This window comes from Sturnus vulgaris, chromosome 3 (genome assembly GCF_052056855.1).
Source record: "Sturnus vulgaris isolate bStuVul1 chromosome 3, bStuVul1.hap1, whole genome shotgun sequence".
In the NCBI taxonomy this organism is placed as follows: Eukaryota; Metazoa; Chordata; class Aves; order Passeriformes; family Sturnidae; genus Sturnus; species Sturnus vulgaris.
Window position 1 is genome coordinate 46,784,913 of NC_142245.1, and position 17,424 is coordinate 46,802,336.

A 17,424-nucleotide genomic window follows, 5' to 3' on the forward strand; every position below is an offset into this window, starting at 1 on the left:
CCACAAGGCCCTGTATGTTTGCAGCCACGCAAGGCTGTTCTTAGCTCGTTGCAGAAATTTTGCACACCATTCATAAATACATTTATCTTTTGACATTCAGTATAAAACGCAGCAACTGCTATATGGTGTGCGCAGGAGAGAGCCTGAGCCCAGGGCAAGGACGGAATAATAATGGTCTGGAGATTGGGTGCTTGGTTGATGCTGCCAGTGGCCTGCTGACCTTCACAGCTAATGGCAAGGAGCTAGGCACCTACTATCAGGTGAGTATTTTTTTATGATATCTTATAGTGGGGGAAAAACCGAATCCTTAGCTTGCATCATTAGAGGCTTTAGTACAAGCTTGTAAGAAAAAGTAATCATCGCTGTTATGGCAATAATTTTTCCCTTTGATCTAGGTTGAACCAAGTACAAAGTTGTTTCCTGCTGTATTTGCTCAAGCTACAAGCCCCAATGTTTTCCAGTTTGAATTGGGAAGAATAAAGGTAAATAAACCAGCACAAAACCAAGTATTAGGAATAACAAATCATATAAAAGAAGTTTATTTTATTTTTGCCATTTATTTCCTGCAATGTTTTCTTGGTATTTGAGACATGTCTATGATTCCAAGTGTTTTCACTATTGCTGTTTTTATTCTTAACTCAGTTTTAAATACTTAATGAATTTAAAATACAGTACATTGAATAAGACGGGTTGAAACCAATCAGTTTTCTGAATCCTGCATTTTGTAGTGAAACAAAATTACTTCAGTTGGTAAAGCAAATCTCTCAATTTTACAAACAGAACATGGATGACTGGTGTATCTGAAGAATTTGATTAGAGTTTTACAATAATTTTGAAGTCCATTCAGAACACAAGAAAACTGAGCTAAATTTTGCTACCTTTCTTCGGATACTTGGATGTCTAAGAAATCAGAAGTAAAAGAAAAGTGGTGTCCAAGGAAGTAACCACATGTAGCAGTCAAGTTTCTATTTCGAATTTGGCTGCTCTTAAAAAACAAATACAGAAAATGCTGTCGTGCTGCTGATCTTCCAACAGTTCCTAGCTTGTTTTTAAAAATGAAAATGTGGATTTCCTGTTCTATTGTACTTTACTATATATTGGATATGTTTCTAGAAAAAAAATGCATTGTTTGGTAAAGGTGAAGATACTGATTGTCTCTTCGGTTGGAATTTTCCAGAATGTAATGCCATTATCTGCTGGATTATTCAAAAGTGAACACAAAAATCCAGTCTCTCAATGTCCTCCACGTCTCCATGTCCAGTTTCTGACTCATGTGCTTTGGAGCAGAGTGCCAAACCACTTCCTGAAGGTGGATGTGTCTCGGATCAGTGAACGTCAAGGCTGGATGATACAGTGCCTGAATCCTTTGCAGTTCATGGCCCTTCATATTCCTGAGGAAAACAGGTTGATGTTTGTTTCATACTGTATCAGAGTTATGTTGGGATTAAGAACGTAGTAAATCTATGTAAGAAAGGTCCAAGGTCTTCTCTATATTTATAACACATGTAAATATAGACAGCATGTTTTGATTTAACTTATGTTAAAAATTATCCAAATTTCTAGTGTTTTAAAATCTCCCTTCTTGTACTCTCTTTCCAACCTCTTCTAATTTCTCTCCGAATGTGTTAATAGTATATGCAGATTTGCAAAGAAAATGAAAGAAGCTGTTTATACATTATTAAAGATAATCTGTAAAATAAGGAAAAATCTGGTTTTGTAGAGATTTTTTCAAGATTTGTGGCCAATTTAATGATTCCATTGCTTTAATTTTCCTAAATTTAATTAAAACAATTAAAGACATTTAACTCTGATTTCCTTGTTGCACAAATGTCTGAGCATTTTGACAGTGCCTAAACTGAAAACCAAGTCACCAAGAACCCCACCACTAAACCCTCTTCAAATGTACTGGTTAGTCTGGTTGCCACTTTCCAGCCCCAGATTTAAAACCAGTAAATTATATAAATGTCTTAACTCCAACTGTTTTTAAAACCCTAATTTTCAGTTACGTGAATTCTTATTTGTGGTGGTATGAAAAAAAATATTCAGTGTTAAGTAAATAATTTGGACTTTTTTTCCCACTGAAAGTAGTTTAAGTAATGATTTTAGGAGTGACTTGAATAAGTTTGAGATTAAACTTTGTTATTAGTCTTGATTATTACGTTGACAGTGTTTCTCACATGAAAGCTGAAATGTGGAAAAAAGCCATTCCTGGAACTGATATTGTGCTAATGTTACCCTTAGGGAGAAGTGTGAATCCCTTAAAAAGATATTTTTGCGTATGTGATTTACTATGCTGGTTTTTCTTCTCTGCAGAACGATTGATATTTTAGAGCTGACAGAACAAGAAGAATTGCTGAAATTTCACTACCACACCCTCCGATTGTATTCAGCTGTTTGTGCTTTAGGCAACAACCGAGTGGCCCACGCTCTGTGTAGCCATGTGGATGAATCTCAGCTCCTCTATGCTATTGAGAATAAATACATGCCAGGATTATTACGTGCAGGATATTATGACTTACTCATTGACATCCATCTTAATACCTATGCAACTGCCAGGCTGATGATGAATAATGAATTTATAGTTCCAATGACAGATGAGACCAAGAGTATTACTTTGTTTCCTGATGAAAACAAAAAACACGGCCTTCCTGGTATAGGACTTAGCACTTCCTTAAGGCCAAGAATGCAGTTTTCCTCTCCGAGTTTTGTAAGCATTAGCAGTGAATGCTTTCAGTTCAGTCCTGAATTCCCTCTGGAAATTTTGAAGGCCAAAACCATAGAGATGCTGACTGAAGCTGTCCAGGAGGGAAGCCTCCATGTCAGAGATCCAGTTGGAGGTTCTACAGAATTTCTGTTTGTCCCTCTCATCAAGCTCTTTTATACCCTTCTAATTATGGGAATCTTCCACAATGAGGATCTGAAACACATCTTGCAGTTGATTGAACCCCGAGTTTTCAAAGAAGCAATGAGCCAGGAGGATGAAGTTGATTTCTCAGAGAAGGAGTTCAGTTCAGATGAGTTCAAGTCAGAAGAAGGAGAGGAAGAAACCAGAGGGGAACAGATGCCAAAGGAAGGACTCCTTCAGATGAAACTTCCAGAACCTGTTAAATTACAGGTAAAAATACTGTTTTGATAGTGGGTGTTCTGTTTTCTTCATGTGGTAATTTATCTTTCAAGGAATAAAGCATTTTGAAATAATTTTTAGTTAAATAGAGAGGTAATTTCCTTAGCGAAAACAACAAGATTTAGTATCTTTCTGATGATATAAACTTGCTCACCATAGATTTAGCAACCATAGTTTCATTAAAAGAATTACTTGCTTGATGCCCTCAGTAGTTAATTCTTCATTTTCATGGATCCAAACAGAAAAAAAATTCCCTGGAAGAGAGTGGTAAATTAATTCTCTTATAACTTTAGTTATGTCTGAGGCACATGAATCTCTTGCAAATGCCAAATATTCCTGGTTTAAGATTGCTTTACGAGTAGTAACAGCGTTAAATGATCCAGACATTTCATTTGATAGTAGCTGTTGCTGTAGGAAATCTATCCTTGCTTGCATAATATGCAGAAGATGTTTCTTCTCTTGCCAACTCATATCTCTTACAATGCTGTTTTTCCAGATGTGTCATCTGCTCCAGTACCTGTGTGATTGCCAAGTACGACACCGAATAGAAGCCATTGTAGCATTTTCCGATGATTTTGTGGCCAAGCTCCAAGAGAATCAACGCTTCCGGTACAATGAAGTGATGCAGGCCTTGAACATGTCTGCTGCCCTCACAGCTAGAAAAACAAAAGAATTTCGATCCCCTCCTCAAGAACAGGTACAGCTTACAAAGGACAGTTTCTTTCTTGATGCACTTTATTTGCTTTTTATGTTGCAGAGTTCTGTTTGATTTGAAAGTTTTTCCATTTGTACATCAGTGTATTTTGTCTTTTCTTTGTATTCCCTAAGATTAACATGCTGCTGAACTTTAAAGATGATAAAAATGATTGTCCTTGCCCTGAAGAAATTCGGGATCAACTCTTGGATTTCCATGAAGACCTAATGACACACTGTGGTAAGTCTTGTTGCTGAATATTTTTACTTTTAAAATTATATTAGCTTTAGAAGCAGTTTTTATGAGTAATTCTATGTAAGAAACATCAGCTGAAGAGTCTATAAATTACACTGTAAAAATTATAAATATTAAAAAATAATGATAATTAGCTTGTAGTCAAAACCAAGGAAATATCCTTATCTGATTAAACTAGAAGGGAATGCTGTATGTTTTGCTTCATAAGCATCTGCTTTGCAGGCTGATAAACTCAGTTCCTTCATTCTCTCCTTATGGGGCAAGCAGTCTAGACATCAGTGGGTCATGTTAGATGCTTTCCAGCTTTTCAGTATTTTTTTTGTGTTTGGTAACAGGAAATGTAGATGAAATACATAACTTAGATAAACATTTGAAAGGAAAACAAGCTTTACCTTTTGATTCTTTCAATTTTTCTTTAGTTGTTTTCCATCATTCTACTCTCAAATTACTTAACATAACTTTTCTTGTGGAGAAAAATAGGAATTTGCATTATCTACAAGTAGAAAATGAGTTTTGTGGATCAGAGGATGCATTATCAGAGAACAGAACTAATTACTCTGTATATTGCAAAATAAGTAAAGCAGTTACACATCCAAAGTCCAATACTTGCTTGCTTAGTCAGCCACCACTTGGGGATTCACATTTTGTTGAATGGTTGAGAGACAATGTATTGGAAGTTTGCAAATCAAAAAAGTACAACTAGAGCTCAGGGAGTGGTGTAACTGTGGGAAAACAGACATTTCATTTGGGTAATTTCAGGCCATCTCTGTGTTCCAGTTGATAAGACATTTCAGTGTCTTTACTGTTAATTATTTTCGTGAGGAGACTGCCATCCAAATAATTTTGTAATATGATTTAGTGTAATATGAATTTACTGATGATCATTGCTTAATTTAGTGTCAGTTTTCCTGTTACAACAAAGTCTAACAAAATAACTTTCAACAGAAATGAAATTGTATCTACTGCAAAAAAATCAGACAACTAGAACTAGATGCAGTAAATTGAGAAGAATGATGTTATATCATGAAGAAACATTCTATAAAGCTCAAGACTGCAAAAGAACTCTCTACAAAACCCTTAACTTTAGAATTTATTTTGGAAACTAAAAAATTCGCAAAATGGTTGACTTAGTGTGAGTAATAGGTACAGGTCAAGATTTTGAATTCCTCTGCAATGTATGCATGAATCAGTAAGTTTAAAAATAAGAGAAATGAGCTGATAGGAATCCCATGAAGTTCAGTGCTGGGAAAGTCCTGCATCTGGGAAAGAATAACCCCAGCAGCAAGGACAGGGTAGGGACCAATTAGAAAGTACCTTTGCACAAAAGCTGGGGTCTTCAGTACAAGAGAGACATGGCCATACTGGAATGATGCCAGGGAGGAGTCATCAAAGATCCTTAAATTCTTGGACCATCTTTTGTACAAGGAGAGAATGAGAGGACTGAGGTTTAAGAGGAAGTTCAAAGGGGGATGGTATCAAGGTATATAAATACCTGTTGGGCAGTTAAGAGAGATAAGAGAGACTTTTCTCAGAGATGTCTAGTGACACAAATTAAAAATCAGGAAATTCTACTTATTTGTTACTGTAGAGTGATGGAACTCAAGAATAGGTTGTGGAGCCTCTTCACCTTAGGAGATTTCACTGGAAATGGTCTTGGGCAACTTGCACTTGTTGGTCTTGTTTGAGCTAGGAGTCTGGACTCTAAAGGCTCATTCTAAACACAGCTGTTCTGTGATTCTGTGAATCTTCACATTAATTGTTTTTACATTTTTATAACTTGTTATAGTAATGTCATGAAAGAGCACTGTATTGTGAGATTGGCTACTTCTGACTGATCATTGGAAAGTATATTTGTTGTAACACTCGTACTTCCACTTCTTTCACGTTTTACCTAAAACTCTCTGCTACTATCACTTCAGCCATACTGTATCTCTTGGGACTATATCTGCACTTCTGAACTACATATATCCAAAACACAGTGTTAGTGTGGAAAAATGCATACTGGGGGAAATCAATTTATTGTATGTTTTATGTATAACGTCACACAATTTATTAGCTAAATTTCTAAGGTTACCTGATCCTTATCTGCACTTTTCCTGCTTGGCACATATGCCTGTTATATACTTGCTCCAAATGCTGGTTAAGCATGTCCCATATAAAACTCTCAGAGCAGAACAACAGTTCAGTTTAATTATGTTTGTAAACGCAACATGTATGTAGCTTGCTTAATTTTATTCTTTTGCTACGTTGTGTGTTTTTTTTAAATTTCAGGAATTGAACTAGATGAAGATGGAACCTTGGATGGCAACAGTGATTCAACCATTAGGGGTCGCCTCCTATACCTTATGGAAAAAGTTACATATCTGAAGAAGAAACAAGCTGAGAAGACAGTTGATGATGATGATAAGACATCCTGTAAGCAAAATTAAATAAGTTTATTGCAACTTTATTACAAAAGGGAAAAGAAACAGACCAGGAAGTTCTTCACACATTTTCAGCCAAAACAAGGTGTATTTTTAGTGACATATCTGTGCACCCTAAAGTTTGTAGCTTAACTCAAAACAAGCAAAAATGGATTTATTAGGCAGATTTGTCTCCCAGTGGGATGTAGAGGAAAATTTCTCTTTGCTCCACATCCTTTGCGGACTCACAAATTTTTCAGAATGTATCTTGCTTTTAATAGAATTAGTGCAGACTTAATAATTGTAGCAAGGTCCTGCTTTATGAGAACTTCTTCAGCTGCAGCAGCTTCAAATCAGTATTTGCATGAAGATTACCATATGAAATAGTCTGCAATTAGACTGTAATTAGCAGAAGCCTCCACACCCAACCTAAAACTCAAGATTTGCTGACTGTTACTGCTGTTTTGTCATTTTTTCTGATACTTTCTGCCTTTTCATCTTGATAAGAATCACTGCCAATGGCATCCTAGTTCTGCAGTTGGTGCCAACTGACTATTTAAATTTATCTTTTTATTTGTCAGTGTTGCTTTTATTTTTATCTTTTTTCCCTCTTTTTTGTGGTACATGGCACTTTCAAATGTCCTTTATTTTTATGTGATAATTAGATGCTAGGCCCATGCAGAATCTGGTGATGAATCTTATCTCTTCCTTTTTTTCCTTGTAGTAAGCGTAAAAGTTCTATAAAACCTGATTCTCTCTTTCTCATATTAGTAGAAAGACTATTATATTGAACAAACAGACCCACAGGTAGGCGAAATGCAGTATTGCAGTTATCAAAACAGGAATAAAGCGATTGCCTGTTCCTGGGAGTCTTGATTAAAAAACCAAAAAAACAAAACAGAACAAACCAACCCACCCAAAAAGCTTAGCATTGTGTCCTTCTTGTTATTATTTCACTCCTTCTGAAATATCAGCCCAGACATATTTCATCTTTTTACTTATTTTGAAAGCGTTTTTAATCTTTAAAAATTATGTACTCCATGTCAATGGAAATACCTATAGTAGAGTGCCTGGACAGTAACAATTAAATGCATTAGTACTACTCTTTTTTTCCCCTTTCCCTGTATTAGCACAAATTCTCTTCTTTGTTAAACATTGTTTTCTGTAAACTCCTATTTCTTCGGTATATTTCAGTAAGTACTTTTATTTTTGTTTATTAGTTTGAGTTAATTGTAATTACCTTAGCTGCAATTACATAGCTTGTCTATATCAACATATCTTTCCCAAGCATACATATATCCCAACTAATAAAAATTATCAGTGGCACTACCAGATACAGGTTTCTTGCTTCATTAGAGACTGAACTGGGAATATGCAAATGATGATTTGCCATTTTTTTAATATTAGTGTCTTTATTTCTTTTGAAGGGCTTTTGTCTTTGGCAAAGGAATAAGTTAAATTATTTTGTTGTGTACATCATAAAACTTTGAGTGCATACAGGGCTTAGGCATGTAAATAAGTAATATATCATTTACATGTGCTACCAGTATAATTTTTCAGCCTTACTTCATAATAGGCTAAAAAAAGCCCTCAGACCTATATTCATAGAAAAATATTGAAAGCAACATACAGAAATAAATCTGGTGACTTTGTGAGCATCCTCTGTTTTCATAATTATTTTGTGTTTAGTTTTAAGTATAGCTTTTGGTTTTGAGACATTTCTGCTTCTCTTGTGTGGTTTTATTTTTCTTTGGTAGACTGTTAAAGAAATACCAAGGAAAAGATGCTTCTTAAGAATTGAATTCATTCCAATTCGTGCTGCATAGTGGGTTCTGAGGGACAGCAGTAGGGAGATGAGCAATTAATGGTAATTCTGTGATTTATTTGTTTTCTTCACAGCTACTCTCCAGCAGTTGATTTCGGAGACGATGGTGCGTTGGGCCCAGGAGTCAGTGATAGAGGACCCGGAGTTAGTGAGGGCCATGTTTGTGTTGCTGCATCGCCAGTATGATGGTATTGGTGGCCTGGTGCGAGCCCTGCCAAAGACCTACACCATTAATAGCGTGTCTGTGGAAGACACCATCAATCTTCTGGCATCCCTTGGCCAAATCCGTTCCTTGCTTAGTGTCAGAATGGGGAAGGAAGAGGAGAAGCTTATGATTCGTGGATTAGGGTAAATAACTGGCTTGTAACTTCCCCTTATTTACAGATTTTTTTTTTGTTGTTGTTGTTATTTGCTGTATGGTTATGGCCAAGGTTGTGTATGAAGTTTGAATCTGAATATGGGTTTAAATGCAGGCACTGTTCTCAGTTATACAGTATCCTCAGCAGTAAGATAAAGCCTTTGCAGCATTATATGTATCATATGGGGGGAGGAGCAGTTGACATATGTAAGACTTCTGAAAAAAGTTGAAAAGATGTATGTAATATTTTATAATGTCAGAACCTATCTTATTATCCCATTTTAAATAGTATGGCTGTGAAGAATCCTGTCAAGAATACTATCCATTTTTTATGAATACTCTGACTGTTGGCTCTTGACACATACGATTTGCCACAGCAGTCAGCTAATAGAGTTATGCTTACCCATGTCTGTTCATATGCCATCCTTTTTATTGTACTGAGTGTAGATGGTGTGTTTGAGCCAGGAAGTAGTTCACACACTGTTATTCTTCCTAATTATATGATTAATAATAGTGAAGTATAGGCTGATAAAGAGGTCAGTTGGAGGAAAGAGTAAAGCAAACATGATAGTCTCTAATAGGAAAGAGGTTGGTTGTTTTTTTCCTCATGTTTTTCAAAGACATGTCTTTTGATAGTAAGCATCAGCTGTGATCTATTGAAAATCTCCAGTCAGCAAGAGCAATGAGAACCAAAGACAGCATTATATAAAGAATTGCAGAGATACAAGCAGAAGCAAAGCTTTTGTTGTGCAAAATACTTCCTTTTAATTTTTTTTATTATTTTAGCTTACTGAAAACCTCAAATATCCAAATAATGTCTATACATAATTTTATATTGTCTCATTATAAACAATGCCTAATTCTTAGGTTACCGTCAGGTCTCATCAATGTTTTCATGGTTGTTGAAGCCTTGGTACTCATGGTAAGGCTTTGACAAAAGACAGGGGCTGGCATCTGTCAAGAACTGGCATTTCTAAATTTACCCTTTTATACAAATGGAAAATGTTTTGTTTCACTCCAGTTTATGAATTCTAAAATGAGTGAGTGATTACTAGATTTGGTTTCCATATCTTGTTCTCTGTTCTTATCTATTTTTTCCTCAACATTTTCTACTGTGAATTAAGAACCAAGATTTTCTGAATCTATTTAATGTTAACAGTGCTTTTGCTGATTAATGAAAGTCTGGTGTAAGTTAAGCAAGTGTTCTCACTACCTCTTCCTATGCACTTTCTTGGTAGTCTCTATAAATCGTGATTTATATCACCTTGGTAGTCTCTATAAAGTCTTGTTTAGCTTCTAAGTTACCCAGTTGCGTTATTTGTACCTTCTATAGTCTAGCTAACCTGAGCTCCAACACCGATTCAAAAATGCCCTTTTTTTTTTGCTGTGCATGGTATTCTTTCAGCTGAGAAATGGAAATGTTGCTTATTGCTGCTTTAAAACTCAGTTTCCTCAGAAATGCTGTTAAGTTTTTTTCCCTAAGTGTGACATTTTATAATACAGTTCGCATTTAAACAGAACACTGAAAGTGGATGTAATTTGCAAAGTAGGGCAATGTTGCTGGCCAGTCCTTGAGGTGACATTTTGACTTTCTGTACTGCTTTCTGTAAAAGAAAGCTGCTGCAGATAACTAGGAGTTTAGAATGTCTTGGAAGATTGATACCACTGAGATCTTTTTCCAAGCCTGAAGCATTAGTGCAGAAAGGAGATGAGACAGCTTTTGGAGGCATCAGCACTGATATGAAGTTCAGTTTTAGGTTTTGAAAAAAATATTACTGGGAGTCAAAAACTCAACGTCAAATAATTTTCTTCATGTCTCATTTTTAAAAGGCTGATTTTTTTCTTGCCTGAGTGAAGGAGTTTTAGCTGAGAAAGGAGGAAAAAAAAAGACTGTTTAAAGCATACAGTGAAATTTGAACAGTTCCCAACAGTATTTTCTCTAGTGACCTGCTAATCCTTTTCTCCCATGACCTAATTGCTTTCACAGTTATTTTTGATTGTATTTGATTTCAAGACTAATTATAGTGTTTAGAAATTTAATTACTCTATAAACTAGACATTTTTATTGGATATACCATGTCAAATAAAATATTGACATTAGGATCTTAAAGTCTGATTTTAAATATGAAAATCTGTTCAGATTAAATATGTGGAAAAGTTCTGCTGAACAGTAACTCATGAATAACATTTGTGCAGCTTCTGATTTTGACACTTAGAAGATAGCTGGATATCTCTTTCCCCTAGGATTTTTTATTGTTTTCGATGGCAGATAGCAAATGTCTCAACACTTTAATAATCTAAAGAGAATTTTGTGTCAAAAGCTATTGCATAATTGAATTTAAACTTTAAAATAATATAGCAGTTTTGAATGCTCTTGTCAGAACATACTTTTAGAAGTGAAAGGAATTTCTAATGAAAATAGAAGAATTTTCTACTTCAGTGTAATCAAGGGGTGCACTAACTATAATACGGGAAAACAAAGGTCATGTTCTTCCACAATATGCATAGAAAAATAGACAGGAGAGATTGAAACTCAATGGGAAAAGTCCTTGAGGCAGTTTTTTACTTCAGGAGGTGGTGAAGAATTGCACAGTAAATCAGCTTTGCAAATAGCATAATAGGTAAACTACTACTCCATAACATTTTTTTATTTTGTTTTCCCGTAGAGACATCATGAATAATAAAGTATTTTACCAACATCCAAATCTCATGAGAGCTTTAGGCATGCATGAAACTGTCATGGAAGTGATGGTGAATGTGCTTGGTGGAGGGGAGTCCAAGGTAAAGCAATTCATTGTTAGAAGGCAGAGAGTTTAGGATAGAGCTGTTAAAGCTTTATCCTGTAAGACACTGAACTGTCACTGGAGGTACTGGGATCATAATCTCTTACTAATTTCCATTAATATAATAATTGTCTAAGTTTTTTAGAATAATCTGTCCTTTTATTCCAGAGGAAGATGTTATTAGTATTGTAATTTCAGATACTTTAAAGAAAAACTGTACCATTTTCTATGTTTATTATATTTTTAAAGGGGAGATCTTTTTAATGACTAATTTTAAAAAACCCTCATTATTACACTATGAAACTGAATATACACCTTCTTTCATGTTTGAATCTAGAATCTGTGGGTGATCCCAGCTTTAGTTTTTAAAGCTTATACCTTAATCTTTGAAGCTTAAGGTGTTACTAACTACCTGAGAAAGTGCTGCTGATTCCAGTGGGAAACATAAGCAGTTAATTTCCCTGAGGGGCAATGGGTACAACACCTACATATTATTATGTTAAAAGGCTTTATGTAAATGATCCTTTGCCTGTTGTATGTCTGTATTAGAGTTTGAAATTCAGTCTGTTTTTATTTGCTTCTTAGGAAATCACTTTCCCAAAGATGGTGGCAAACTGCTGTCGTTTTCTATGTTATTTTTGCCGCATCAGCAGGCAGAATCAAAAAGCTATGTTTGATCATCTTAGCTATTTATTGGAAAACAGCAGTGTTGGCCTTGGTAAGTATTCAAATAAAATCTAAAACTTCCTGCTAATTTATATATGAATTCCCCTGTATTTTTCTGCATCCCTCTGCTTATTCACTATGTATTGAAGTTTCTCCTATTTCCATGCAAAATATCTTCATTAACTGTATTACTAACTCTAAACAACTCCCCTGACAGTAGCATTAATTGAGCTTATTTAGTACACTTTGTTGTATATGCCTGAACATTTAGAGAGACTTAATGGTTACTGGTGCTAATTTTGAGGAATAGAATATATTCCTGTTTTTACGAGAAGAATCATTAATAAGTTTTGGCAGCATTTCATTAAGGCTTTCCTCTCACTGCTCAAGCTTGCACCCCTACACTTTCTTCTGTGTACTGGTCAGTATACAGCTGTTGCAGTGGGAGAAACACAGAACTCATTTGCTCGATTAGAGGCATGATTAGATGGCTGGAAATGAACCTTGAAACTTTCTTAAATATGTTTGCTTTCTTTTTCTTGCCTGAAGTGTTGTAGAGAAAATACATTTTTCCTTATTTAATTTAGTACTTGAAATTGACAATATATAAGTGTTCAGGAATCATCATGGTAATTTTTTTAATGGTCACAAATGTATTAATGTAAAGGCAGAGAAAAGAAGTGTAAACTCACAATCTTTTGGAAGAGGAAGAGCCCAAATCAAATGCCTTTGGAGTGTCAATATGAAAACCTTAGATTTTCCTAATGCTATATTTACTGCCATTTTTAAAAGAAATACATAACTTATATTTTAAAGCATAAATATATTTTTTATTTCAATGGATTTGACAGCATGTTCGTGTTTTAGACATAAAATCATTACTGCATTTTCCTAAAAACAGAGTTGTGTCTGTTAGGAAAATGAGAATGAGATCTTAACATATATGATGAGAAGGGGAATGTGTAAGACAAGCTGCTTTTAGCTTGCACATCCATACTGTATTTTCATTTCGTATCAGTGTTAAATTTCACACAAGTGCACGATGATTTATTATAAACTGAGATGTATAAATTATATATTTATAATAATGTGTTAACTAATGACAAAATGTTGCATCTTATTTTTAAAAGTTAATGCGCTTCCTATGAATTTGTTGGCATTCATTAAATTGGTGTTAAAGCTAAATGTTATTTTAACAGCCTCCCCTTCTATGCGAGGGTCAACTCCTTTAGATGTTGCCGCAGCGTCTGTAATGGATAACAATGAACTTGCTCTGGCTTTAAGGGAGCCTGATCTGGAGAAGGTTGGTAGCTTCTTCATCAAGCATTTTATTTCCCCTGTGGAGAGGAGCAGATACTCATTTCTTGGAGAAAGCAAAATCCAAGATTATATGGGAGTTTCTGGTGCTTTTCAGGGGAAGACTGAGAATCTGGTTGGTTGTTCTTTCTGCTGGTGGTCTGAGTTGAACTGAGTTTGCAGTGATTACACACACACAGTTGTAGCCAAAAGGAATTGCTTCAAGGGCAGCTCTTAATTTTGCAGTAGTGGAGTCCATATCCAACAAAACTTCGTTGCTAAAGTCTTTCTTTGTTGTTCTTTTGAATGGTTCTTTTGAATGTCGTTTGAATGGAGTGGTGACATGAGACAATAAGGATTACTAGCAGCTTTGTGACAACTTGTTACAGTATATGGCAAATTTTCATGGAGATATCGGTCTATATCTGTCATATTTTCCCCTAACATTTAAATCTGTTTCAGAAAAGTTTAAGAAATTTGAATTAATTACACTAAAAAATAAAACACTCAAGAAAACCTGTGACAATTGTGTAGCATACGTAAATTGCTGCTGCAAGGAGGAATAGAATAATAGTTACTCTGTCAGTAGTGGATAAAAAAACCAGGTTAAATAATGGAAAGTCAGATTCAAGGTAGACATTAACAACTATCTCTTAAGAAAAGACAGAGGAATTGCAATATCCAATTTCTTTTTGAAGACCTCAGATTCTCGAGATTATATGATTTTCATAGCAAAACATCTGTCTGGAGTAATAAAAGCATAGATGTTCTTTTCTTGGAATAGGAAGATGAACCATGTGTGTTTATAAGGACAGTTTCAGTCTTACCATTCTTATAAGCACTCAGCAAGAAAAAGCTGTCCAAACTGCCTAAAGGCTATGCTTACAATTCTTACACTTCAGAAAGGAAAGGGCCAGCTGAAAACTACTACTGAGCCTATAGTCCTGAATTACAGGGAGTGTTACTGCTATGTGTTTAAAAAAGAAAGGAAGAAAAAAAAGGCAAGTGAACGTGAATGGTCAAAATAAAAGAACAGACCTTTTATTCTTTATAAAAAAAAAGATGTGTTTTCAATTATGGATGTTGTGTGGTTGGGGAATATTGCAAAATTGGCTAATTTGTAATGCTCAGAGTTGCAAGAAAAATGAGTAACAGATAGCAAAACATAATTCTACAGAGTGAAATGATGGAATTGAGATAAGTAAGTCTTGCAGTTCATGGCAGGAGAGTAGGAAGAGACTGGAAAAGTGAACTGAGAAAGAGGATGCTCTTCTGATTTGCCCAAAGCGTGACACAGTTTGGTCAGGGATAAGAGATTGCAGATACCATATCCTGACAATGTATGAAGATTCTTGCCTTTGAAGCTGGACTTCTTTTTCACAATATTTTTTTTCATCTTTGCTTTTAGGTGGTTCGCTACTTGGCTGGATGTGGGTTGCAGAGTTGTCCTTTGTTGATTTGTAAAGGCTACCCGGACATTGGATGGAATCCAGTTGAAGGAGAACGATATTTGGATTTTCTTCGTTTTGCTGTTTTTTGCAATGGTAGAGTAGAAGCCTAAACATTTTATAAGCTTCCTCTAATATGCAAATAAGATTGTAATTCTAAATAGAATACAAACCAACTTATAAGTTACTGTGAATTAAAAGAACCTGCAGAAAGAGTAGAATTATTCAAGACACACATTAACTTATATGACTTATGAAATGGGCATCTAGATGTTCATCTAATGTGAACTTGTGCCCCATTTTTTTGATCCAGCTTTGATTTTTGAAATGCCCATGTCTCCTTTGGAAGTGGAGCAGAGAGTCCTAAATCTTTTTGTGGTAAATTCATGGTAGATACAGAGCCAAACCCCTATCTATTTATGAAGATTTAGATAGTCCAGGTTTAGTGTTCAAGTAATTATATTGGTCCCCTCATTAACCCTTGCACTTTACTGAATCTTTACTAAAATTCAGTAGTTTCAGTGATGCTTTAAATATCCTTTACTAGATAGTTAATTCCTTGGCTCTAATTAATTTTGAATTAAAATGTATTTTATTTTATATGTTTTTTTAAAATTCATTACAGTACTAGAGGAGTATGTGTGTTTATGTAACTCTGTTGTGATATTTAATCTGTTTTGTAGTAAAAAGTATCTATGCATTCTGGTCTTTTGTGTACCTTTTTCTGATTATACTTCAGAACTCTTTTTGATATAATCTTGTATCTTCATATTTGTTCTGTGTGGTAGGAGAGAGTGTGGAGGAGAATGCTAATGTTGTGGTCAGGCTGCTTATTCGCCGGCCTGAATGTTTTGGTCCTGCTCTAAGAGGAGAAGGAGGCAATGGGCTGCTTGCTGCCATGGAGGAGGCAATACAAATATCAGAAGACCGAACAAGAGATGGACCTTCCCCAAGTAATGGATCTAGTAAAACCCTGTAGGTGCAGCAGAATTGCTTACATTGCCATAATATTTGTTTACTTGTTTTGTAATCCTAGATGTGAAATGACTTTTTTTCTGTTTTAACACTTGAATTCTCAGTTCTTTCTTCCTTGGATTCTGTGTCAGAGAGAGATTTCTCTTTTGCTAAACAGTGCTTCCTCTGCACTATTAATTTAAGTAACTCTCTCTAAGTAGTAAGACATCTCTAGAATACTTTTTGTGCTTTTTCATTCCATTAAGAGTCACTCCTGATGCAAAATGGGACAGATAAATGCCACCAGTGGTTACAATGGAGATGTTGCTACAATCTTTTAGGGACAAAATTTATTCTGGCTTAGTCTGCTGTAAGTCCATGTGTTAACAGATTTTCTTTATTTATTGCCATGGTTTAAAATGTTTTTTGTGTTTTTTGGGATTTTTTAAATCTTTTTTTTTTGTTGTAACATCTAATTACAGTGAAATAGAAGAACAAGAAGATGACACTATTCACATGGGAAATGCAATAATGACCTTTTATGCTGCCTTGATTGATCTCTTAGGACGTTGTGCCCCTGAAATGCATGTAAGTTTTATGTCTTCATACACTGGGAGGTAAAGGCACAGTTGTACTGATCACTGGTTTGCCATTCGTTTTTTTTCTCAGCATCATGTTATCAGGTGCTAAAGCAGTAGTATGGCTACATAGGATCTTAGTGGACATAATGTCTTGTTCTACTGATTGGCAAGGGAAAAAAGATGCTCGGAAGCTGTTCTTTTTAAGGGAATTATTACCATGATACTTTTTTTTGTTTGTTTGACTGTCCATTATGTCAACAGAATTCTTCAAATGTCCCTATATGCTGGGGTGGTGTAGAGTGATATATTTTTTAAACTAAGGTTTTATTCTGCATATCTATTTTAAACATTCTTAAGTTGCTTGTAAAAAAGTAAATATTATAGGGCATTGTTTAAAATATAGGGATAAGTATTATACTTGGTCATATACATCAATATCTCAAAATCTATTCACACTAACAAACCTTCTCAAATGAAAGATGTCACTTTTTCAGGCATTAGATGCAAAATTAGAAACACTATAAAAACATTACCTCTTATTTTGTAAGAGATTGAAACTATAAAAAAAATTTGTTGTTTATGATTCAATATACATTATTATTCCTCAGAAATTTACTAATATATAGTTTCTCATTTTGCCCTGAAATGTGCTCCGATTAATACATTAATATTAATATTAATTAAATTAATATTAATACATTAATACAGATCCGGATCAGATTTGTGCAGGGCTTGATAACTTGAGAGATGAGAGAGATATGTAGTTAATAAGGTCAGTGTATGAATACCTGTTTTTCATATTTTGTTTCGAAAAAAATTGTCTGGTTTTCTCCCTGTCTTGCTGCATTTTTTAAAAAGCAAAATGATTGAGATACTTGAAAGTGTCCCATTTGACCAGGACAAAACCCCTAATTTTTTCAATCTGAAAATCTGCTTTTGTTTTCATCCCCATGCCTCCCACCATATGCTGCTACATTTTAAGGCTTTGCTCACCACCTTTACCTAATTTCTGTTCTGAAAATGAACTTTGTTTTATTT

The 17,424-nt window shown here is 34.9% G+C and overlaps 1 protein-coding gene across 10 annotated transcripts in view; it reads left to right on the forward strand.

The window, feature by feature from the left end:
- Positions 1-17,424, forward strand: part of RYR2 (ryanodine receptor 2) — a 377,449-nt gene that overhangs the window by 243,932 nt on the left and 116,093 nt on the right. For all 10 annotated transcript variants that reach the window (XM_088161537.1, XM_088161539.1, XM_088161542.1 and 7 more), the window contains 14 exons: positions 101-260; positions 396-482; positions 1,178-1,404; positions 2,314-3,115; positions 3,621-3,821; positions 3,953-4,058; positions 6,345-6,488; positions 8,375-8,648; positions 11,325-11,439; positions 12,027-12,159; positions 13,307-13,410; positions 14,812-14,947; positions 15,640-15,826; positions 16,288-16,393. In XM_088161537.1, the coding sequence (XP_088017663.1) occupies positions 101-260; positions 396-482; positions 1,178-1,404; positions 2,314-3,115; positions 3,621-3,821; positions 3,953-4,058; positions 6,345-6,488; positions 8,375-8,648; positions 11,325-11,439; positions 12,027-12,159; positions 13,307-13,410; positions 14,812-14,947; positions 15,640-15,826; positions 16,288-16,393 (2,782 nt within the window). The remainder of the gene's footprint in view (positions 1-100; positions 261-395; positions 483-1,177; positions 1,405-2,313; positions 3,116-3,620; positions 3,822-3,952; positions 4,059-6,344; positions 6,489-8,374; positions 8,649-11,324; positions 11,440-12,026; positions 12,160-13,306; positions 13,411-14,811; positions 14,948-15,639; positions 15,827-16,287; positions 16,394-17,424) is intronic.